The following is a 26,121-nucleotide window of genomic DNA, read 5'->3' on the forward strand; positions in this document are numbered from 1 at the left end:
GGCTAAATTCTTCACGACTTTTCACAATGGTGTAGTTACCAAAATCACACAAAGGCACTAGAGATAAAGAGGAAGAGCCTGCAGGGGTCAAATGGCATGATGTAGAAATTAGCTGAGATCCTGAGTGTATGCTAAAATGTTTTGCTCCACTCTCACTCCAATTTTTTTTTCCTCGCTGTATTTTTAGTCCCCTTTTGAGGAAAAAAAGAGCAGAGTGTGTTTTCTCTGGAGGTAAACCCACTTTCACTACCTGAATTCTTTCAGGTCAGTCCCTCCTAACTAAGCTCATTCATATCCAGTTAATGTGCACTTCATAAAGGTGGTTTTGTACTTTTATTTTAGAAGGTGCAAAGAGGATTTTATCCTCTTTATAATTGTTTTCTTTTATTTTTTCCTTTGGTGTCTATCTGTTAAAGTTTGACATCTGCACAAACCTTATAACTAATATTGAAGATTTTTGATTGATTGTAAGGTTTTTTCCTATTATAACACAATTTCATATAAAAGGAAACACCCACTGTCAATCAAGGGTATAGTGCCTGCAGAAAAAAGGAGGGTGTTTAAAAAAAAAAGGTACTTCTTTAAATGTCCCTGGGAACAATGGCTTTTTGAATAGAATATGGGTTTGGCTCTATGTTGGTATGTGTTCATACTTGATTTAAGTTGAACAATAACTGGGTGTATACGTGCGCTGAAATGAGGTTTTGGTTTCTCTTTTAGACTGTTAATGTATAAATATGGATTCATTTCAAGCTGAACAACATTTTTAAAGTCAATTGGATTTCCATGAAATACAGCTTCGACTTCTATGAAATAAGTTCAAATAAATAGTTTTTAACAAAACCACTTAGTGAAACAAACAAACAAACAAGCAAAAATAGAAAAAAAAAATCCAAAAACAATCCAGTTAAATGCTCCATGAACTGATGCAGTGCACAGGTTAGGTCTTTACTAAAATTAAAGTTTTTTGTGGTTTGGATTGAAATCACTACACAGAGAGAGCCTGGAAATCTGAGATATATACGAGGAATAGACTGCACGTCTTGACAGAAATCATGCACATACCAACCCAGTATCTAAAGCATCATTGAAGTTTGAAAAAAATTGAAAAACAAGCACGAAAAAACATAATCTTTGTTATGCAAACACAGAAACTCTAGACGTATTTAAATACAGTGGTAACTTTTAGTCTTAAAGAAAAAAAAATGTCTTATTTATTTCAATGTTTTATCACAAATTTGTGTTTACCATAATTATGTTTATTTGCCCTACATGTTGCTGCATGTACAAAAGCATATGGCTAATTTTAGTTACGATAATCTGTTCTATTCAGTGTGTTAAAAAATTATTTCCGAATGTATAAACCTGAAGGGTCCCATGCATGTTATGACGACTTGCACTGAAATGCTCTATGGAAGAGCTAGCGTTTAAATATAGAATAGAATAGAATTCAACTTTATTGTCATTACATTGTCACAAGTACAAAGCAACAAAACTCACTCTGTGCAATTAACACGTTCCCTTGGGGAGCAGTGGGCTGCCATTGTGCCGCCTCGGGGAAGCAGTGTGGGGTTAGGGGTCTAGCTCAGGCACCCATATTGGCAGTCTTTGGGAGTGGGGCTTGAACTCAGAACCACTGGGATCCCAGCGCAATGCCCTAAGCACTAGGCCACCACTCCCAAACAGAGTCTGTGTTTGGTACGTGTTCATAATTATTGACATAATTTAAATAGAACAGTAACTGGGTGTATACTTGTGTTAAGAATCTGGTTTGGTTTCAGTGTGTTCAGATCTGATGAGGCGTCAGTGATGAGTGGGTGGATTCACATAGAATTCCTATGCAAACACGCGGGGAGGCAGCCAGCAGTGAATCCCACACAGTGACTACTCTACTCTCACGTCGTGCTCCTAGATAGAGCTGAGGTGTCAAACAGCAGCACCTCATGGAGAGAGCGAAGTGGTGATCACTGAAGTTCAAACGAGCGGAACTTTTCTATGGAATTGTGACACTTTACCCACATTCACCCAAGCAATTGTCAAGTAACAAACATAATATTGTGGTGATCATTTGTGGTGTAGTAGCAAAATTAAATGTAAAATTGCTTAACATAGCTTACCTAAAGTGAAGGAGTGAAGTTCCCACATGGCATCAATGAGGTGTACAGTAATGCCGAGGTAGTTATCATTATTGAGGGCTCTCCAGTGGTCCCACGTCAGTGCTACACTCGTTAACCCTACCAACTTCTCATCTTTCCGAGCTGTTTGAGCACAGTATTTGAGAGCTTTTAGATAAAAATGCTTTAAAATCGAGGTTCTTAAAACAATCAATTCATGAAAAAAAAAAAAAAAAGAGTGTTGATAGACCAAGGAGAAGATACCTGGATAGTCTTCTTTTGTCTCCAGGATTAAATGAGGATTTTGAAAACTAAATACATAGCTTCAGCAGAATTAATTATTGCACAGGTGTCATCACAGGTCAGCCCTAAAAAAATTATTCAGACAGCTGCAGTTGATCCAGGATTTACAGAGAGACGTTTCCTTAAGAATTGAATAAATAAATAAATACTGATATTGATAACTTGTCAATAAATATTTTGATAAATATATAACAATCCCCATGAAACAAAAATATGTTAGATGTGTTTTATCCTATTTTATTTCATTATTTTCATGTATTAATTACTGAATACATTTATTTCATTATTGATTTATCATATTGTATATTTCATAATGGAGTGTTATTTTGTAAAACTTTTTTACGTATTCAGTGTCTTTTTTTAACTTAGTTTTTCATTTTAAGCTCGTTTTATTTCATGTTCTTGCATTTACATAAGGAGGCAGAGTTTTAACTGTCAGGGGAAGTGCATCTGCTTTGCAGAAACTCAAGTACTCCATTCATGATGACCAATCAAATCAGAGTAATTCCTCTTGCTGAGCTCTGTTTGGTCCTGTTGCTACCCGATCTGTTCGGGAAGCACGATCTCTATCAACTCCTTTACACATGTGCAGGCAGATATTCTTCCAGGTCGCTATAAATGATGTAATTATGGTATTAAAACTACTTATTTCTGTCCTTAAATCACAAAAAATATTTCACTACGTATTTAAAAAATATTTAATGACTTCTCTGACAGTGATATTATTCTCTCAATAAATCTCCAAGGCTTCTGTTTTCAGACATTTAAATCAGCTGAAGATATCTAGAAAGATCAGGAGCATTCTGCAAAATGCTGCCAAAAAATCAGCATCAATGCTTTTCTTCTTGTCGTGTTCGATATTTTGCAAACTAGCTTCTGTTTCACTCATGAGAAGCTGCCAGCGCCACCCAACAGATAAAACCCTGACACCTCATTTAAATATAAGAACATAAAATAATAAGGAGCTTAACATGAAAAAAACGGAGTGAAAAAATAAAAGTCACTGAATAGGTAAAGTAGCTTTTCAAAATAAAAGTGTCACAAAATGATACTCCATTATGAAATAAATAAAGAAAGAAAGAAAGAAAAGATAAATAACTTATGCAGTTCACAAATCTTGGAATAAATAAAAATGTTGAAATATTATAAAATAAAAATTATTTTAACATATTTAGTCTATTTTTGTATCATAGTGATATTTATTTATTTAATAGAATATTTATTGACATTTTGTCAATATTTATTAAATTTTTATGAAACAGCTCTCCGTAGAGCTTTTCAAAATAAAAGTGTCACAAAATAATACTCCATTATGAAATAAATAAATAAATAAAAGATAAATAACTTATGCAGTTAACAAATCTTGGAATAGATAAAAAATGTTGAAATATAATAAAATAAAAATTATGTTAACGTATTTGTTTTGTTTTATTTCATAGGGATATTTATTTATTTAATAGAATATTTATTGACAATTTACCAATATTTATAAAATTTTCATGAAACGGCTCTCCATAGAAATGCCTCTGCCTGTGTCATTGTTAAACTATCACCCCAGTTTTAAAGCACTGGGTTCATGTATGTAAGAGAATAGATTTTAAAATACTGCTATTAGTCTAGATATCAATGAATGGCTTAGATTAAAGATAAACTGGACTTGTTGTCAACCTTACAGACCTCTCAGGTCATCTGGAACTAGTCTACTTTGCATAACTAAAAGCAAAACTAATTCTAGTGAAGCAACTTTTGGCTTTTATGACGTACTTATCTGGAACAGTGTCCCAGAACACTGTTAAAGCACCGTTTATACATGTACAGTGTCCTTTAGCAATAATATTTAAACAATATTAGTTCAAGCCTGTAGACCAACTTTCTTTAATTTTATTATCAATGATTTTATTAAAATATCCCTCAATTACCTTATTATCTTTTAATAGATTGTTTAAATGACCATTAAATATTTGATTAGCTTTGTATCAATGCAATTTACATTAGTTTTTTGCTATTTTCTTTTCAATGTACAGCCCTTTGAATGATCTTGCTAGTAAAATGTGGTGTATAATCAAACTTGTCTATAAATAACAATTTAATTACAGTATATTTTATTATCTTAGTCACATTGCCTGTTGGACAATATGTTTTTCTTTTAGATGAAGCTGTTATCTCAATTTGGTTTGGATTTTTTGAAATATATTTGATTGAGAGCAATTTGTTTTTTAATGTTTCTTTCAAAAATATACTTATCACCTTACAGTTATGTTCTGTCTGTAGTAACAGTGTTTGATCTAGAAAAAGAAGCTCACTAAATTCAAGAGAAGAACTTTATTACTTCATACAGAAAACTCTACCAGAAAGAGGATGCAATACAATGTAATTTTAACATATGACAAGTCAAATATTTGTGCTCCGGTTAAATGGTAGGGAATAGGTTTATGTATTCAATCAAACAATATGCAACTTAGATTAAAAAAACAAAACAAATACACTTCATGTTTTTTCATTTTACATTCAACATATATTTTAATGGGATTACTGTTAGGCATAGAGAGATCCTTATTTCAGAAGAAAGTGCCCCCAATGCTCTGTTTCATCCCAGAGTTATAACTTAAGGTTAGGCAACACTCAGTTATTAGATTACATAATGGGGGGAAAACTACTTATAAGGCCAGTAATACAAGCGTTTATGTTTACCAACAAAATACCCACATTTTAAGGTTAAAGAACATGAACAACTACTATTTGAAAACCCATACAGGGTGAATTATACAGACAGTGCAGTGATTTCAGTTATTACCGAGTACTGTTGTTGACTGCTCAGAAAATGAATGATGCTAGATAGGCTTTTGTATAACTGTGTTCGTGTTGTGGTTGACTTAGAATACACAACTTAAGTCAGAGTCAGATACCGAACTTAGTATTTGCTGCTTCTTTCATTTTCTTTCCAGCTAATGCCAATTTGCCAAACACATACTGCACTTTGGACATGGCTCCTTCATCCTCCCTTTTCTTTATCTCCCCTAGTTTCTGGAGCTTTTTTGGATCTCCATCGTCTTTCATCTTGTCAATCAGAAAGTCTAAGTGAACAAATGTGGAAAAACAATTCACTTTGAGAGCAATCTGCTCCAGATGGACAACATGTTCGTAGGACTCATCAAGCAATTTAGATTTCTGTGCTGAAAGATCTTTTACTTCAGCCTCCAGATTTTCTAAAAAGTTCAAACGCCTTTCTGTTTTAATTTTTGTCTTTATGTTGTCTATATCCTTCTGGACTTTCCTAGTTTTTGTCACATATCTCCACTGTCCTTTAATATGAGCAGAGGCAGGACATTTTGAAGAACACACAGTGCATATGCCATCTTTCATCACCTCACAGTCTATAGGGTTTTTAGAACTTGTGCATCCAGAAACGTGACAGTTTTCCTCACAGATAGTACAGCAGACTGCTCCTTTAATTAAAGTCATCAACCACATATCTCCTTGAATGTTCTCCTTGTCTTTGTAGGCTTCATCAAATTCTACAGTGAACTTCTTATTCTTGTCTTTGTTTTCTTCATAGCTCTTCAGAGATTCTTGGATCTGTTTAATCTCTCTTTGTTTCAGCTCAGACAGTGTGATCCTTTCCTGCAGGTTTTGGATGCAGGCAGACAGTCTGATACGTTCATTGAGAACATCCAGGGTAGTTTCTAGTTTCTGAGGCTCAGTTTTACCCAGAAAGGCAGTAAAGCCACTCAGCCCTCTCGTTGCTACTCTATCGGCATTTTCAAGGTATTCTGGCTCCTCTGTTCTCTCCTCATTTTGGCAGTTGTTAAACAGGAAGTAAACTGGCTGTTTCTTTTCATCTTTTGCACACTTAATATCTGCAGCTTCAAGAGCCTTAAGCACATCTTTCGGTTTTTTTCCAGTGGAATGAGTAACAAGCGCTACAATGTTCTTCTCTATGTCTTTTCCAAACAGAGACATCACTGAATCAAAGATATACTTCAGTCGGTCACTGAGACGGTTAACACTTGACTTCAGCACCAAACCCACTGCATCAAGCTCATGAATGCCATCGTCTGATCTGAACAACTCAAACAATCTTTCAATGACTATGATATCATGCTCATAGCCTCTGGTGTCTCCATATCCAGGAGTATCAATGATGGTGAGAGAGTACGGCAGAGTTTTACCTTCAAAACCAAAGATCTCGTACACTATCACATCTGATGTCTGACTCTCTACCTGACTTCTCTTCTCGTCTTCTACGATCTGAAAGCAGATTTCATCCTCAAACTTCACTCCCATTACGTGGTTGACCATAGCGTTGATCAGAGTAGATTTTCCTGCTCCTGTTTCACCAACAAGTAAGATGGTTTTATTTGGCTTGTTCTGTTTTCTTCTACCAAATGTCACTCTGGTCATAGTCCCGATATTTTCTTTTCTTGTTTTAAGTTGGTAGACTGCAGGAGGCCCTGAGCTGTGGGCAACACTGTTTGAGACAATATGTTGTAAGGAAGTGTTGTCAAACCTGTACAAAGAGCAAAGAGATTGCACTTTAGGTAAATGCCTTTAAAGGTTAATTAGAAAATGCTTCAGGAATACACCATCAGTCTTAACATGCTGATGAAGGTTCTCAGTCATCCAGGTCATAGTCATTCCGTAAAAATTCAAAAAATATCTACTGGACATGGTTTCCAAGATTTCTCAATTGAAAGCTTCCTGGAGAGGTGGCGAAACGTCTTCAAATCTTGGAAACCAAGTCCAGTGGATAGTTTTTGAATTTTTACGGAACATCAGTCTTAACAATCTTAATTATAAGCTCTGAATGCTGCCAAACTCTGGGATAGTTCTCATGTCAACAAGGTAGGGGGATTTAAAAACCTGTTTAATTCTGATGGCAGGTAAAGGACTGATGGGGTATAAATAATTTTCTTTAAATTAAGCACGATTACTTCTATTACCGTACCAATTAAATAGATCAATAAGGGTATATATTCCATTTCAATAGCAAGGTATCAGAAAACATAGCAGCATGGCTTTCTTCTTTAAAAAAAAACACCATTAAAAAGCTAAAAAGTGAGGGTAATCTGAGTCAAAGTATCTTTTATATCAGTCCTCAAGAAATTTGTTATAAACAAAGTCTGTTCATTTAATGTAGTACTTTTAATATAAAACCATAAATACTTGAGTGGACCTACTTGCAATCAATGACTGATTTGGCTCCTTCATCCATCTGTCCATCTATCCATTCAAGTTCATGCACCTTCTTTGTGTCTCCGTTTTCCTTTATCGTCTTAATCAGGTAGTCCAAATTGATGTACGTGGAAACTGAGTTGACTTTCAGGAGGGTTGGATCCAGTTTAATGGCAATTTTGTAAGACTTTTCTATCAAACGACCCTTCTCTATGTTTAATATCTCCATTGTTTTTTCAAGAGACTCTTTAAGATTTTCCTGTTGTTTTGTATCCGAAATGCTCCTTGAGTACTTCTTTTTACATTCCTCTTTGGTTATCTGCACTTTCCTAGTCTTGGTGACATATTTCCAGTCTACTCTGACATGTTTTGAAACGGGACATTTCTTGCTACAAACAGTGCAAGAGTTTGATTTCATGACCTCACACTTTTCAGGGTTTGGGGCCATCGTGCATCCAGGGAAGTGGCAGTTTTCCTCACAGACGGTGCAGCAGACAGCTGCTTTAAAGAATGACTTCTTACCATCAATGGGTTCTTTATCTTTGTAGACTTCCTCTACCTCTATAGAGAAGTTTTCACTCATCTCTTCTTCGTGTTTCTTCAGAGCCTCTTGAATCTGTTTGATTTCTTTCTGTTTCAATTCAGTTAGTTTGATTCTCTCTTGCATGCTGTGGATGGAGGCTGTCGATCTGATGAATGAGTCAAATGTAACATTTACCTGCAGCTGCTCTGCTGAGATCTTTTGAAGAAAATTTGAGAATTGGCTCATTCCCCTCTCTGCCAATCTCCATGCTTCTTCTAGATCTGAGCTAGTTTCCTTTGTGCGTGCCTCAGTTTGACGGTTATTAAATGTTAAGTAAAGAGGGCCTCTCCCTTTCGTCCCATCAGGTTTCGTCCCATCAGAGTGTGTGATAAGACCTACAGTTTTTTTTTCTAAGCCTTTACCAAACAGACACATAACTGAATCTGAGACATTTGTCAGCTGGCCGCGCTTTTCGTTTTCATTTGCTTTCATCACCACACCAACAGCATGAACTTCATGGATCCCTTCTTCTGACCGAAACAAGTCAAACAATCTTTGATTGATGATAGCATCATATTTAAGTCCGTCTGTATCTCTGTAACCAGGAGTATCGATGATGGTCAGAGAGTAGGGCAGAGTTTTGTATTCGGAATCAAAGATCTCGTACACCACCACATCTGATGTTGACGTTTCATTCCCTTCCTCCACAATCTTATACCAAACCTTATCCTCCCACTTAACTCCCATGGCATAATTGAACAGCGCATTGACCAGAGTAGATTTTCCTGCTCCAGTCTCCCCAACAAGCAAGATGGTTTTATTTGGTTTGTTCAGTTTCTTTTTACCAAAAGTGACTTTGGTCACAGTCCCTAGGTTCCCTTTTTTTGTTTTCTTTTGGTAGATGGCTGGACATCCTGGCTGGACCAGTACACTGTGGAAGATAATAAATGTTAGTTTAGACATTGCCACAACCCCCCCTAGAGAAAACAAATACTTATAGACAACTTCCTATTTAACAACAGAATTGACAAAGACTACTGGATAGGGGTCAGAATGTATCCAAAAAAGTGAGCGAGAGTCTGGTTGCCCTCCAATTTAAACCTGTTTTGAGCTAATTCCCTATTTATAAAACTAAATATACTGCCACTTGCAGGGGTACCCAATAGGGAGGATTGGACAGCTGTCAAAGACAGGGACCTTGGCAACCTGATATACAGACACTTACGCTGGTTCTGGAGATGTGAAATCTCGCCTCTTGTGGGGGAAAGAGCCCTAGCTTGTGTGGAAGGTAAAGTGTTACTGGTTAGAAATAGTCAGGCTCATCTGCACACATAGCTTGTCCTCTGGAACCCAGCTCCTTTAGAGAGACTGGATTACCTCCCACTCTGGAAGCCCCACTGGCAGAAGCAGAGACCCAGGGTGAGTCTGCTTGTCTCCCCCAAGCTTAGCCATCTTGTGGTTCCAACTTCAGTGAGATCACACTTCTTAGTATCCCCAGGAGGGCCTATTTTAGGGTGCTAGAGAGGAGAGTTTGGCTGAAAAGCTCGTCTTCAAGAGGAGTAGTGTGATTTTTGTTCCGGCCTCTGGAACAGTCTACAGCCTCTGCAGGTGGCTTGAGATTTCATGGGAGTTTTCCAAACCAGCCCACGTGTGTTTTGTGAAACTGGGGAAGGCATTATGCACTGTGCAGCGCGAACCATGAGAATGGAGTGGGAGGGCTCTTTAAGTACTATTTGTTTGCTTTGCAAGCAAAGTAGCAGGCTTGGTCAGAATTGCCGGCATTAAGTTAGACATGTCCCCAGTGCAAATTAGACTTTGCCAGTGCTGCTCCCTGTCACTAGTTCTGAGTATAATCTTTATGAGCAGAACCAGCAGATTTTGCCCCAGATTTTTGTGGATGATGTGGTTTTGGTGTCTCCCTGTTGCCAAGACCTAGAGCATGCACTGGGGTGGTTCATAGACGAGTGCAAAATGGCTGGAATGATGATCAGGTCCTCCAAGTCTGTGTGCATATTCTCAACCAGAAAAGGGTGGCTTGCCCCCTATGGGTCAAAGGGAAGTTCCTGTCTCAAGTGGAGAAGTTCTCTTGTGGTCCTGTTCATAAGTGAGGGTAGAATGGAGCAGGAGAGACAGATCAGTGCTGTTGCCTCTATAATATGGATGCGGCACCAGTCTGTTGTGGTGAAGAGAGAGCTGAGCCAAAGGAAGCATCTTGTTATACGGGTCATTCTACATTCCCACCCTCTCCTATTGTCATAATACCAGGATCAAATCGAAAAGAAAGAGATCACGGATACGAGCAGCTGAAACAAGTTTTCTCAAGAGGGTGGCTGGGCGCTCCCCTATATATTAAGTAATTTCCCTCTGGTATTATTAAAGTATTTCTGATTGTGATTCTATAGATAGTGAGAGGAACTTCGTTATTTGGCAGGGTCCCTGAGTACAGCCGCTTCTCCTCCACATCAAGAGGAGTAAGACAAAGTGGCTCGGACATCTGTTTCGGATAACACTTGACGGACATGATGAAAGAGAGACTATGTCTTTTGGTTTGCCTGTGAATGCCAGCGTAATTGGAGGAGTTATCTTGTCTAAAATCATGATAAAAAAATACTTATGGTTTTTTGATGTAAAGTTAAAGCTATGGGGTGTGGTTAGCGCACACAACCCATGTATGGAGGCCTTGGTCCTCAACGCGGGGGACCCGGGTTTGAATCTGGCCTGTGATCCTTTCCCACATGTGTCTCCCCCTCTTTCATAACCCCTTTCCTGTCAGCCTACTGTCCATAAAAACGAGCCACTAGTGCCGTAAAAACAAACAAAAAAAAATATTTAAACTATACAGATATTCAGATATTTCTTTAATGCCGATGAAGGTTCTTAGTCATCCAGGTCATAGTCATTCCGTAAAAATTCAAAAAATATCCACTGGACTTGGTTTCCAAGATTTGAAGACGTTTCCCCACCTCTCCAGGAAGCTTTCTCAATTCGGATCCAGACATCTGAATTGAGAAAGCTTCCTGGAGGGGTGGCGAAACATCTTCAAATCTTGGAAACCAAGTCCAGTGGATATTTTTTGAATTTTTACGGAATATTTCTGTAATGTCTCAAATAATATAGTTGTATTTGTCAATTCTACTTACTCTGTGTCCATTGTGTAGACTGTAATTGGAAATCAATGAAAGTCTTTCAGATGATGGCACCTGTAAATTCAAGAAAACTGAATGTAATATATACAGTAGTAGCCATTCAGAATTTCCCCAGTTTGATGGGCCCTTGACTGGTCCCCTATAATTCCTTTTTAAAATCAATCTTTGTACTGAAATATTCTTTCTGTCAGGAGAAGCATCATCTCTCATATATATTGCATATATATGAGAGATGATGCTATATATATATATATATATATATATATATATATATATATATATATATATATATATATATATATATATATATATATATATTATATTATATATATATATATATATATATATATATATATATATATATATATATATATATATATATATATATATATATATATATATATATATATATATATATATATATATATATATATATATTATATATATTATCCTACATATTATCCTTAAAGTCAAACAATCAGATGGAGTTGAGGTATTATGGGGTTTATTCATTCAAGAAATGATTACCCCTAATTGACATTCATTATTTAAAACTAACACATCTTAAAATGTTAGTCAAAGTGTCATTAAACAAGAAAAAACTACTTCCATTGCACGTGGATTGTTAAAATATACACAAATGGAGTAGTTTTTAAATCATCTTAGACAGACACACATCTTAGACAGATCTGAGTTTCACAGCATGTTCCTTCTCCCTCACTGCCTGCAGGGAACCGTGTGATAAGAACAATCTGTTTATTGATGAAGTCAAATGAAAGAATAGCTCTGGGCAACACTTGAAAGTGCAAATGTGTTTTTGAAAATAAAGATTAACTACATAACTTCTTAAACTTTAATTAAAGCTAGAAAATGTTACTCTTTTCTACGTGTAGCACCTCGACATGGGCAGAAAATGCGATGCGTGTAAGTAAGGTTTTCATCAGTAGGACAATCAAGCAGCTTCAGACTGGGTGGAGGAGACATGTATTGAAGGACATCCATTGAATATAGGAGAAAAAAACTTGTAAAGTCACATTCTTTTTTAAATGCAGGTGATAAAAGAAGCTACACCCACTAGTCATTTCAGATAGCTTAAGGTGTGTTGTTTTTTTGCTGCACATGTGATCCCATCAGTCTGCAGAGTATATCAAGAATGATCCCAAGAATTCGGGTGGTCTGTTTAAAGTGCAAAACATCGGAGGAAATTTGTATTTAATGCTTTTCTGCAGTCAGTGTCTGCTGGTTCTTCTTGGCTTTCCTCTAAGGACCCTTCTTGGGCTTTCAGCTCAGTAGCTGTACACTCTTTCTGACATGCAGAAGGAATGACCAGCGGGGATGGTATATCACTGCTCATATAACATTTCACTTGTTTTTTGCACACAATATGTTTAGTATAGTATTTATAGTTGAGTATAGTCATGAGACTGGAGCCTGTGGAGGGATGGGTCTGAGTATTACTTTTAAAACCTTTGTAGATTTTGAAATAAAAATTGTAGCAAATCAAATGTTTGAAGGCTCATCCTGTAGGTGACTAAATATAGCTTTAAGCTAAGACTATGAGTAGCTAACCATATGTGTCTTACTTGACAATAGGTTTCCAATTATTAAAATCAGGACTGCATATTTAAAGCTCATAACCAAATTTGCATCTACTGAATGTTTGTTTTGTGTAAGTTTGGAAAATATGTAAAAAATAACATTATTCCTCATTAAAAAATAAACTGAAAGTACATTGCCTGGTGAAAACAACCCGATTTCCTTTGTGATTACAGTGTCATTTCAGTCAAAATATGAAAAAGATATGTTTAGATTATCATTGCACACCACAAGGCACAGGGCTAAAACTTCCACCTGCAGGACAAGTGAAAAGAAACATTTAGGGGGTTTAAATTCTTGAGAAACTCTGTTTAATCTTAGAGCAATGTTGAAAAGAGTATTTACAGACATACATTTTTCTCTGTACTGAAGCTTAAAACATCTTTAAACATCCTATTTCATTTTACTTTTTTGTTTAACTGAGTTGATTTATCTTTAAACTAAATTCTTACTTTTTATTGTTCATACGTCTCATTCCATCGTGTCAAATATAAATAAGCCAAGTTTGTTTGTGAGCTGCAAGTAGCACCAGGAACTCCAATTTCTCATCCGAGGTGCTGAAGAAACCAACATTTATATTTTAAATAAAATATTCACGGTTTAACATAAAACATGTAATCTAACATATAGAAAAAAAAAAAAAAGTTCTGTTTGAGAACTTTTAGAGAAAGAGAGGCGGAAATCAGGGTTAATATTAATTTATAATAAAGTTATCTTTGACAAGAAAGCAAATATTAGAAATAAACTTTTAAATCTTGAACCGTTTACATGTTAAATCTTTCAGGAAAACCTTTGTTACACCTGATATCTCAGAAAAGCTAAACATCTATGGTTTTCTTACCTGGGTTGAGCATTATTCAGGAAAACTAAAGTTGGGCTGGGTTAACAGCTTATAATGCCATTAGAGGAGGAGTTACACGTCACATGGTTTCACGGAAACAAACATGCTTTGCTTTCACTGAGGGAAAAACTAATTGCAATGGCAATTCTTATATAACCACTGATTTAAGGGAAATTCTTTAGTGTGAAAATTATAAGTTTAAAGAGAAATATACTGAACTGTGGTGTTTATCTAAAAAAACAGCAATTTGTGGTGGTTTGGCTGAAAATTTGAATATATTTAATGTTTTTATGCAGCTTTGCCTCTTTATTTGCCTGTTAGTGAATCTGATTAAACTATATTTAAAGTACCATCTTGGTAATGATGAAGAAGGACCTGATCTATTTACCGCTCCCTTCCCACCCTAGTCTTAGATCTACTTCCTTTCCCTAAAGGAGCAGTTTTCTTGTCTCTAAACCTTGTTCTGCACGGAATGAGCGGTTTGTCTTTACATGTTGTAAAAAATGTGCACAACTATGCTAGAGCACACCAAGACACACACTCAAGTTTGTACTTCTGTTTTTAACTCATCCATTTCAGCTCCTGTATTTTTTTCTAATCCAAAATTTTACTTAAACTTAGTTTGCATCATAACTCTAAACCCAAACCTTGGCTCCTTAAATGGGGCCAATTTAGGAATAAGCTTCAGGTCCAAAAAGCCTTTTATGCTTATTGGTGCTTAGGGATTCAGTGACTGTAAAATTGGTTCCTAAATTGTCACTTAAACAAGTACATAAACACATGTTTGTTTAAGTAATTATTATTCTTTAATCAATTTTTTTTGCAGTTATTTGTTCTGCATTGTTTGATGACTGACTACTATTTTAAATAGTTTGTTTATATACTGTTGTTATAGTACATGGGTATATACGTTTTATTTTTCTTGACTCTAAACCTGAACATGAGAATCCAAACTAAATGGTAAACATAGATCCTGTCTAACTTGCTGGACCAGCTCTCCTAAAATGTGTTTGTTCCCTCAGAAAGAGGACAGCAACAGCCTTTAGTTATGATTTTATTGTTCAATTACTATTTAATTTATCTTTTTTTTTTTTTTTTAGTTAATGCTGTTGCATCTATAAGGTTTACAATATATATTTTTCAACATACAAAAAATGACTCAGAGGCAAATTTTTATCAGGAATTCAGTCTTTCCTTCTCACTGTTGGGACAGTGATTTTCTTCTGGATAACCAGAGAGAATGCTTGTATCTACTGCCCTCTAGCGGTCACATTTGTTAGAAAGACCTTCAAAGCCATTGATTTTTTTCACAGAGAAACTTTTTCTTTTCATTTTTAATAATGTGTATGTCATAATAGTGCTGAATATAAATTGCTTTTTGCATTAATAGCAGACGGGGGATCTAGTTTGTTAATTGGTTTATCTATGAAGTGATATTATCTTAGTCTTTGTGCTGTGACAGAACAGAACAAATCAACAGAATGTTCATTATACCGAATCAATGCAGACGTTTTGGTCAGATCCTGTTAGATAAGATGTTTTCAAAGTCAATTAGGAGGAAATGTCTGAAGGTGAACACTGTGTTGGAAAAGTGTTTTATGACTCACTCATATTTCTCAGGCTGTTAGTGAACAAGTAAACAAGACATATAAAGCTGGAAAACAGTTTTATTGGCAATAGTTTACAAAGCAAACACCAAACTGCATTTAAAAAAAAGCCTATAAGACAAGGTTTAGGTCTATTTTTTATTTATTTATGAGTTATTTTTACCATGAGCTATAGATTTAAATTAAAGTAACTATCTTGACGTGATGATCTGTCGTTATTTTTGAAGACAAATACATCAAACATGCTGTACAAACTGTCCATCTAGATGCAGTGTGACACAGAATTTTACACAAGACCTCAACAAATATTTGAGTGGCGTGTATTAGAGCTTATGTTAGAGCTTATAAAAACAGTTCTCATTTCTTTGCATAAGAGCTTTTGAGTTGGTTATATAGGAGGTAAATGTATTCACTAGTTTATGTGAGACTGGTATTTCTGCAAGGTTTTCAGTATAGTAGGTGTAATACTTTTCATATGTGTATATGGAAGTTCATTCTGCTTTATGTCCATGGTGGCAACCAATAGAAGAGTGTTTAGAATTATGATTTTCATTTGGAGCCTCGCTAGTTCTCCAGGCAGGACAGACCCTCATCTTGCTGCTATCCCAAAAGGATGTAGAATGGCAGGAGGAGATAGTTATCTGGACAGGAAGTTGATTTATGTTAAGAAACCTCACATATAATGAACAACAGGAAACAAAAGCAGCACAAGTCTGTCACAGTCTTGGTTCTGTTATGTTTTCTTTTGAGTATTCAGTTTAACTTTGCTCCATGTTTTCTAGTTTTATTGGTTTAATTCTTATTTTGTTGTGTTTTCTGGTTATATTTCAGTTCTCAGGTTTTTATCTGTTGCCCTCATGTATTGGTCTCCTTTTTCCCTGGCTCATTAGACTGCTCTCTTCACACCTGCTCCCAATCAGCTCATTAGTCCTGTCTTTGTTCAGTTAGCCATAAATACTCTCCTTGTGCAGTTCCTCAGTGCTGGTTCCTTGTCTAACTTCCTCCAACTCTTACTGTTTTCCCCTGATGTCTCCATGGATTCTGGTTTGTTTTACTTTTGTCATGTTTGCTTTTGGATTTCTGCCTCAGTTGTCTGTTAACCTTTCATAAAATCTACAAGAAACTCACCTCTGCCTCCCTGCCTCTGCATTTGGGTCCTCAAACTACAACCAAATCATGACAAAGTCCTGAATGATTGTAACAGTACATAAAATGTACCGTTATCTCTTCTTCACCTGTTATTTAAGTTTAAATCAGCCTGAAATTATTATACGAGACACGAAATGAGTTTGAGTGACCAAGTGGACTTTTTTGTTGTCTTTTGATCTAAAGTTGGAAACTGAACTCATGCCTTGTTTTGGGAAGTATTTTCTATTTAAAGGGGGAAAAAAGATCTCATAATTTATCTAGACTGAGACCTGTTAGAAAGACATACTTTATCCACATTTAAAGCTACCTTGAAGTCAGCTGATGAGTTTTTGAGAGAAGGTGTTGTAGTAAAAATGGTGTTCTTATCCAGACCCCAGTTTAATGATCGTTCGGTCCTGCTGGAAGGCACCTGACACACCGGTCTGTGCGATGTAGTAGGAAAAAAGTATTAAACTATACAGCCCAGTCAAATAAATGGAGATCGATGGATTTCACTCAGTTTGCACTTTATTTTATCTTTGCAAAGAAAGGAAAGTTCATATGCATGGTAATCAGCCCTGTTCTGCCTGGGTAGCATTCGTTCAACCTTAATTACAATAATGTAAAGCTGTCAGAGTCAAAACAAATTACAGACACTTTGGTTAAACAGTAACATGTTAAGAAACCTTGAGAAAGAATCTGGTTTATTATGGGAAGAAGTATGCCTTGTCTACAAACACCCCTCACTCAGGCATTGTGTTGCCTTGCAGGTGAAACTGAGTGAAAACTTTCATGGTGAGTAAATAGCATAAATCAATATATGAAATAAGAGAAATCTAAATTTTCCAACCACAGCGGTCATCTTTACCACTGACCACTATTCCATGGTTTTAAATTAATATTTAGGATACTCTTGTTTTTGCTCTTAGAATCAGTATGGGCCGAAATAAACTATCTTTCAGGTCCATCCACTGCAGTTTTATCAGGCTACCTTTTTATTTTAGTGAATAAATAAATTAATAGTAACTAATGCATGAGATCACATCACTTAAATGGACCTGCATAAAAATAACACTCTCTTAAAGGGAACAATGTATAATTAGACGATTGTCATGACTGATATTGTAGGACGGGGCGGAGTCCGATTTGGGGACTTAATTGAATATCTGCTAGCAGGGACCTGGGACCTATCCAGACCTTCCCCAGCGGGATGGACGATTAATTACACCATTGTCCTTGGCAAGGAGGATCCCTGCTTATATTCTTTTGGTATTCAATTGCAAGATGAGCAGAACTACGATGAATACAACCAGTAGGAGGTGTGGTAGAACTGTGCAGTGTTGGATTCAGCCTAATAGCTTCCCAGAAGAACTTCTGCTTTGAATGAATAAAACATTGGCTGCTTTCCTGTAAGCTGTAATGTCCAGGGAAAATTAATCAAGTGAAAGTCTATTTAAGTGATGTTACCTCCCCTGGTTGTCTAGGAGATATAAGGTACTATAATTAATTCATGCAGGAAATCTTGGTTTATGCTTCATTAAAGATCCTCCTCAGCAAATTGCTGGTTCCTTCATCGACCTGACCGGCCATCTCTTCCAGTATTTTGATTTTCGAAACATCCCCTTCCTGCTTCATCCTTCTGATGAGAACACCTAAGTAAGCCTCAGTGGAAACTGTTCTCACGCTCAGCGCATTCTCTTTTATCTTCAGGACATGCCTGAAGGCTTCATCTAGCCATTGTGTTATTTCTTTTTCCACCTCCTCCATCTTCTGATCCAGGGCTCTAAGCACGCTTGATGTATCCCTCACTGATGCTGTATATTTTTTCTTGACATCATCTAAAGTTTTCTTCACTGTTCTGGTCTTGTTGACATACCTCTGTGTGTCTTTAACGTGTTTCTCTGCAGAACAGCTTTGTGTACAAACATTGCAGCGACCATTACTCATGACCACACAGTGGCTTGCAACCCAAGCCATAGTGCATCCTGGATAATGGCAGTTTTCCTCACAGATTTCGCAACGAGTGACTCCATCATAGCCCAAAATAAGCCATGACCATGAACTTTCTGGATTGTAGGACTCAAGGCTCTTGTAATTCTCTATCACCTCTATTGTAAAGTTTTTGTCATCAATCAGATCTTTTTCGAACCTTTCCAGCATTATCTTTGTTTTTTCTATCTCATCCTTCATCTTTTCAGCAGATTTGATTCGCTCTTGCAGGTTGTGGATGGAGGCTGTTAGGCGAATTTGGGAATTAAGAACCTCTTTGGTTGTTTTCAGCTTTTTGGGTCCAGTTTTTTCCAGGAAGTTGACAAACTTTTCCAATCCTTTTGCTGTTTGCCGCCATGCATATTCTATGGAATCTTCTTCTTCTTCATCTCTTGTCTCTGCCTGACAGTTATTGAACAGGAAGTGAAGAGGTTGCCCTTTCTCATTTTTGGCCATTTTAATATCTGCTGCCTCAAGAGCCTGTAGAGCATCTCTTGGTAACCTCCCATCTGAGAAAGTCATCAGAGCTACAATGCTGTTTTCCAGGTCTTTTGCAAACAGAGACATCACTGAATCAAAGATGTATCTCAAACGAGAACTGACTCGATTCACACTCGCCTTCACTACCAGACCAACCATGTTGATTTCTTCAACTCCACCTTCAGAGCTAAACAAATCCAACAATCTTTGACGGACAATGGCGTCCTTTTCCAGCCCTCTGGTGTCTCCATATCCTGGAGTATCAATGATGGTCAGAGAGAAAGGCAAAGTTTTACCCTCAAAACCAAAGATCTGGTACACGATCACATCTGATGTCTGACTTTCTGCCTGACTTCTGTCTTCTTCTTCCACAATCTGAAACCATACATCATCCCTAAACTTCACCCCTATGGCATGATTTACCAGAGTATTGATCAAAGTAGATTTTCCTGTTCCTGTTTCACCAACAAGTAAGATTGTTTTATTTACTTTAGTTGGATTTCTCTTCCCAACTGTCATTCTCTTGAGAGTTCCAATAAGTTCTTTCTCTGATTTAAGCTGGTAGACAGCAGGAGGACCTGACTGTAGAAGTTCACTTGCTGATATGATGTCCTCGTAGTCTGTTGAGATCTTTGAGTTCCTGAATGACAAAAATAATTATAAGTTTTAGACTCAGCAATGGATAATAATTAAATATCAAAATATCCTACTTAAAGCTTTGTTACGAAAAAGGTATTTATAGATATTTTAAAGGTGAATTATATTCAAAGTGTCTGAATTGTGGGTCTCTTGTTAACAGGAAATCTTATGAATAAGATGTTATCCTGCCCCTCTACTCCCATGGGTCGACCTGCTAACAATCGACCTGCTAGCAATCTTCGAATGCCTCCCTCCACTGCGGCAGCATGTTTATCGAAGGTAAGCAGATTTGTTTAGACTTGTTAGATCAGATGCACGTAGTGTAGTGTTTTGACGTCCGCATGTTGCGTTCAATGGTCTAATGTTACCACTGTATGCTCATTGGAGCCAAGCTGTTTTTTGCCCATGTTCTTTTATCTTTTCTATCAGCTTTGAACTAGACCCAGGCCTTTTTTATCTTTTTATTTCACTTTCACTGTGGTTTCGGTCAGTGGGAAAGGTGTAATATGAAGCTCTAAGTTATCAAGCTCCATCTTATATCGGAGATCTGATTGTTACTTGTGTTCCTAACAGAGCACTCAATCAGCAGGCTTACTAGTGGTTCCTAGAATTTGTAAGAGTAGAATGGGAGGCAGATCTTTAGCTATCCGGCAATTATTTTGTGGAACAACTACCACCTTTAAGGCTAGGCTTAAAACTTTCCTTTTTGATAAAGCTTATAGTTAAAAATCGGGTGATTTTTGCCTGATCCCTGAGTAGGTAGAGAGGTAGGATGGGGTAGAGCATTGACAGCAGGGCAGAATGTCAGTCCAGACAGACATTTGCTCTACCTGGGCTCTACTGTGGCTCTACCTCATCCAAAATGTTTAGTTATCCTGAGCTATTTTCTGCATTTGTGCTGCTCTGTGTTTAGGCTGCTACATGACATAGAGACCACTTTAACTTATTCTGCTTCATTATATATCTGTTCTCCCAATCTACAGTATTTGTTAAGTTCCATTCATAGCTTTCTTTTTTTTCTGCTTAATCTGGTTCTATTCCTGCTCGGCTGTGACTCCATCCTAGATTGAAATATCAGCTGTGCTGCTGCCATCGATTTCTCTGTTTATAGATGTTGGAGCTTGGCATGTTCCTCTTACTGTAACTAACTGTATGTGCTCTCTTCTGTACTCTGACAAGAGAATTGGCTTGGAGCTCGTCTGCTTGGCTGTGTCTTTCCTGTACAGATCCATGTGTGGAGCTGGTTAAGAGTTACTTTTTATATCTTAAACCTCAGTCGGCCTCGGCAGATGGCCGCTCACACTGAGCCTAGTTCTGCTGGAGGTTTCTCTTTGTTAAAAGGGAGTTTTCCTCCCCAATGTTACCACATGCATGCTCGGTGTGAAGGATTGCTGACAAGTCAACGGCAAAATGCAAGCAAAAATCAACACTGCAAGCTCACCCAGGAGGAGCATGTCTCACAAATCAATGACTGGATGCAATCAACTGGTTTTCCTTGAAAGAAACTTTTAACCAGACTGAATGTATTGTCCTTTTAAACTGCCCTCAGGTTATATGTGTTGGGAATTGGCGCTATATGAATTAACTAAATTAAAATTGAATTGAAAAGCAAAGGGCTGCCAGGTACAGAAACCCATTTGGTTCTAGTTTGGTCAGGTTGGGATGTTATCAAGAGTAGATTCTAATTCTAAAGGGGCCCAACATCCCATCTGTGGTACATTGGAGTACATGCCCGGCTTCATTACTTCAGTAACCATGACAACGATGGCCAGACACACCTGGAATAATCGGTCTGTCCATTAATGAAAAACAGGAAGCAAAGGAGCTGTCTGAAGTTCAGGAAGTAGTGGAGTTGGGCATATAGCCCATTCATTAGTGAAAGGGTTTTAGAAAAATAATGGACACATGAAATGTTAGCATTTGATATTTTAAGTAGAAATTGACTGCGTTTGTTGGTATGTGAGGGTGTTGCCTCCAAAGCCTTCACAGGCTCCATGATGATTGTTTTCTGTTAACTGTTAATATTCAGTTTTACAATAGTTCAGTTAATTCATGGTGTTTTTCATTTTGGCTTAAATTTTGTTAACTAATGCTAAATCTGCTACTTTTTGCCGGTGGTAATATGTTGTTACACACACAGACTCTCCTTTGTCATTGCACCACTGCCTCCTTTGTGGCCACAGCGGCTGCAGAAATATTTGGTTGCACGTTTGCACCTGATTTACAAATGTCCTTACAGATAGAACAAATGAATATAGATTCAAAAACTGTGGCCACGATCATTTAAAAAAAGGGCTGTGCAGGTATAAAGGTCAGAGGTGTCAAGTAACAAAATACAAATATTTCGTTACTGTACTTAAGTACACTTTTTAAGTATCTATACTATACTCCATTACTTATTTTTCTTCCTACTTCTGACTTGTATTTATTACATTTACACACAAGTATCTGTACTTTCTATTCCTTACATTTTTTAAACAAACGTTACTCGTTACTCTCGGCTTCGGTTTAATGCAGAGGTCATGAATTAGAGGACTGCGGTCCGGATCCGGACTCACCTGCTGGCTAATCCAGACCAGACCTGATTCAAAACATTTATAAATTACCACATGTTGTCGGATAACAGTGTCTAAACGTCACTTGCGCCGCTTCTCCTGTTACCGCGAAATCCCACATCCTCCGCTCCGCCCCGCTGTGCTCCAGACTGACTGCGCCAAGCAAAGCCTACAGCCTCCACTGTTCCACCGGTATTGCTGAGCTCCGACTTTTCCTCGAAACTCGACAAGAGCATGCGCAATATTATCATTAAATTCGTAGGAGCACAACATGCAGATGAGAAATCTGCTTCCTGGTCTGTTGAAGTACCAATAGTTTTCATTCATTCTTTTAAATAAACGTTGTTAGTTTTTTGAAATATATAAGAATTATTCTCTGAATTGTAGTTACCAATCTCTTGTTACTCTATTTTAATTTGACAAACCGGATCTTCTTGCCGTTCTTTTTCCTGTTTGGTGCGATTGCCATAGCGGATCTTGACCTGGCCGGACCGGAGCGGAGCCTGAACATTTAGAGGATTTTTGGCTCAACCTGCTGCTGTGAAGCAGGATTCTCCACCATGAACAGAATCAAAAATAAATATGACCTCCCTCATCCTTAGCCCTATCACAAAGAACTTTTCGAAATGGTCAAAAAATTGAGCTTTCAATTGATATAGTGGCATCTGGCTGTTTTTTTTTAAAGGTTATTTTATACTTTAAGTAGTTTTTGGAGAACATACTTTTTCACTTTTACTTGAGTAAAGAGGTCAAGTTGATACTTCAACTTTTACCAGAGTTTTTTTAAACTGCAGTATCTATTCTGCCTGCCTAGGGTCTACGGATGAAAACTAGCTTTGTAGCTATAATCCGGCATATTTACATTTGTTTTTATACTGATGTTCATTAATGTGCATTGTCCCTATTAAAAAAAAATAAATAAAAAATACTTCTACTGAAGTAATAATTGTGTGTAGTTTTGACACCTGTGGTAAAGGTTCAGTTTTGTTTTGCTTCTAAACAAAATGCCTATGTAGTTACAGCGGATGTTTTCTTCTCCCTTACTCCAATATCAGGGCATAGCATTTCTAACAGGTGGGGACAAACTTCTGCAAAAACTGTGGAACTTGTGCAGTGATAAGTTGCAGCTACACAGAAACCAAGGGCGTAGGTTTGATTTCAACTTTGGTAGGGACACTGTTGGTCATTGGTCCAATGCAAAAATATGCATGCTCGTTTTTTTATGCTTGACGTAAAAATCAGGGTGTATTTCGTTTAAAGAGAAAAGCAGTATTTCTTACTACATTTATACACATTTTATAAGCACTTCACACACTAGGTGCTGTTTATCAATGACTGGCGCTTTACTGGCTCTGATGAATGAGGAAATAGGACTTTCTTCCACTTTGAAAAGGTTTGCATTTGAAATTACCTAAGACAGTGGGTAAATCTGTGACTATTTAACAGAATATAGTCTAAATATTTCTGCTATATGTGGATTTATACTTTTTTTGAAGATATAGAATTGTGCAGAGGTAAACAGAGGTAAAACCCTCTCTTAACTTTTAATGTTCTCTTTGTATCATTAAAACAAAGCAGAATAATAGATTCAAGGGACGCCAAATAAATGTATTGTATTTTCATGAGCACTGGAACTAGAAGAGGAACTGACATTTTCCATTTGAGATAAAACATGTTTTCGTCTGTCAATATTCCCCATTCCTGAACTCCTCTACTGCTGCAACAACGCTGTATTGTAAATTATAAACATGGTATTCACATCTAATTGTTGGTAGGGACAGGTAGGTCGGTCTAAAAGTTTGGTAGGGACATGTCCCTATGGTCGCTATGCAAACCTACGCCCATGACAGAAACCTGGGTGTTTATGTTTCTAGAAAAGCTCACATGCAGCTGAAGGTCCAATATGGACTCTTAGATCAAAAGTACCAGATTTAAAGGTTGAAAGCTACTCAAAAGTCAAAAATACTTTCAAAGCAAAGGGGGAAAATAATTAATGTCAAGAAATATAGACTCACGTGGCCATAGCAACAGGTGGTTGTTTCAGATGATACAGATGTACTCTGCAGAATAAAGGAAAAAAGCTGTTGAAACAATGAAAAGTTACAGAGTCATGTCCGGAAGAACATCAGTTACTATTAATAGTGTTTTTATTACAATCATAGATGTAGTTTAAAATATATGGTGTTTTTTATTTTTACTTCAAAAAGGGAAAAATTATACGCTGAAACCCTTTATCACCAAAGCTGGCTCTCTAACAATTATCATTAATGCTGTTTGTTAGTTTTACAGGTGAGCCGCTCTTTTGTCAGGTATAGCTAGTATTAAATACTAGTGCTGCACCGATGCTGATACCAGTATCAGGTGGGGCCCTGAAGGTAGGTTCATATGAATTACCCTCAAAAATAAGCACACTCCATAGATTTTCATAAAACTAAAATAACTTCATGAAAGCAATTACAATGATCATGAGAAATGACAAGAAAATACATTTTTATCGTTAAATAATACAACGCATCAACCAGTAAATATGGGAAAATCTGCAATGAAAAAAACAAACAAAACTAAGTGCTATCAAACTCCCCCTTAAAAGAAGAAGCATCAAATCAACAACAATGTAATTAAGCAGGAAAAGTAGAAGTGATGGTTTACTTACTGGTCTGGCAGCAGGAAGCAGTGTCTGGGTTCTGCTGCTGGGTTCCGATGTTTTTATACCCCAACAGTCTGATGTTCAACTTTCCTTTCACTTTCATACAGAGATAAGAAAGAAGAAACATCTGGCAAGGAATGCCACAGATTGTTATCAACTGAACCAACCTTTTTTACAGCCCAGCAGTCTGCCCCTCATCTTTCAATCAACTGTCACCACACAGTGATCAGAAATCTCAGAGTTTCCACGAAATCACGTGACTATTCACCCACGTTCTTTTATTTTTTTCTATAAGCAATGAACTGGACCCCTCCCTTTTTTGTAGCAAGGCACTTTATCTCATCTTTTTATTTCACTTTCATTGTGACTACACAAGTTATGCAATTTTCTACACCAGGTATTAACTGGACCCACACCAGGAGTAACCAATTAAAAATCAGCAGGATCCGAATAAAGATAATCAACAACCAGTAAAGGTCCAGAGACATTTTAAATTATAATCTGTCACTTTAAACAGAATTTAAAACTGAAATAAAATCAGGTGTTTATGCATCCATGTCATACATTCACTTTTTAAATAAAAAAATGTATAAAAAAAGAACATTTTAAAATCTAAAGTGTTTTTTACGGAAGAGGATAAGGGCCAGTGGAAAAAAAATAAAAAAAAAGTTAACTGATTTTTAAATTTTATTTCAGTTTAGTATGGGAAAAAAGTCAGAATTCTGAGAAAAAAAACAGAATTCTGACTTTTTTCTCAGAATTCTGACTTTTTTTATTATCAGAATTTAGTCAGAATTCTGAGATCAAAGTCAGAATTCATGTTAATCAGAAATAAAATTTAAAAATCAGTTAACTTTTTTTTTTTTCAGTGGCTCTAATCCTCTTCCTTAGTTTTTTGTTGTAGAGAACAACAATCATTCATTTTTGTAAATAGACAATTTCCTGATTCACCTATTTTATAAAACCGCTGAACAGACCTTTGCCTGCTGTGTCTAAAAGTAGCAGCAGCAGCAACCCAGACTGACAGCTCATTGGCTAATTCTGATCACGTGCAGCCTGGAGCCGGAGGGCCTTACCGTACAAACAAGAGAAGTGGGGCAAGTGAAATTAGATACTGCCATGACAACATGAGGTAATTTATAAATGTTTTAAATCAGCCAGCAGGTGAGTCTGGATCCGGACCGCGGTCTGCTAATCGGTGACCTCTGATCTAAAGCCTTGTTCACTATTCTGGTCTTATCCACATACCTCTGTCTGTCTTCATGTGATTGTCCACATGGCATCTTCCTTTTCAAACTGTGCAGTGGACATTTCTCATGATCTTACACAAGCTTGCACTCCAAGCCACAGTGCATCCTGGATAATGGCAGTTTTCCGTGCA

The 26,121-nt window shown here is 36.9% G+C and overlaps 2 protein-coding genes across 2 annotated transcripts; both read right to left on the bottom strand.

Annotated features, from left to right (window-relative positions):
- Positions 1-4,916: 4,916 nt before the first annotated feature.
- LOC119780587 lies at positions 4,917-13,742 on the bottom strand. The gene is made up of 4 exons (XM_038280669.1): positions 13,696-13,742; positions 11,253-11,312; positions 7,595-9,043; positions 4,917-6,924 (listed from the first exon to the last, which is right to left on the bottom strand). Exons 2-4 carry the CDS (start codon positions 11,261-11,263, stop codon positions 5,316-5,318), a joined length of 3,069 nt encoding a protein of 1,022 aa, XP_038136597.1. The 5' UTR covers positions 11,264-11,312; positions 13,696-13,742; the 3' UTR covers positions 4,917-5,315.
- Positions 13,743-17,957: 4,215 nt separating this feature from the next.
- On the bottom strand, positions 17,958-26,095 carry LOC119780581. The gene is made up of 2 exons (XM_038280662.1): positions 26,067-26,095; positions 17,958-19,539 (listed from the first exon to the last, which is right to left on the bottom strand). Exons 1-2 carry the CDS (start codon positions 26,093-26,095, stop codon positions 17,958-17,960), a joined length of 1,611 nt encoding a protein of 536 aa, XP_038136590.1.
- Positions 26,096-26,121: the final 26 nt, after the last annotated feature.

This window comes from Cyprinodon tularosa, unplaced genomic scaffold (genome assembly GCF_016077235.1).
Source record: "Cyprinodon tularosa strain WSP-4 unplaced genomic scaffold, ASM1607723v1 ctg162, whole genome shotgun sequence".
NCBI classification, from domain to species: Eukaryota; Metazoa; Chordata; class Actinopteri; order Cyprinodontiformes; family Cyprinodontidae; genus Cyprinodon; species Cyprinodon tularosa.

Bases quoted from the DNA above. Each gene is read 5' to 3' on its own strand.
- LOC119780587 (XM_038280669.1), bottom strand. The intron at 6,925-7,594 runs GTAGGTCCACTC...CTCTTTGTACAG, and splicing joins AAATCAGTCATTGATTGCAA to GTTTGACAACACTTCCTTAC.
- LOC119780581 (XM_038280662.1), bottom strand. From the start codon at position 26,095: ATGCACTGTGGCTTGGAGTGCAAGCTTGT. The intron at 19,540-26,066 runs GTAAGATCATGA...TTTGTCATTCAG, and splicing joins GGCTTGGAGTGCAAGCTTGT to GAACTCAAAGATCTCAACAG.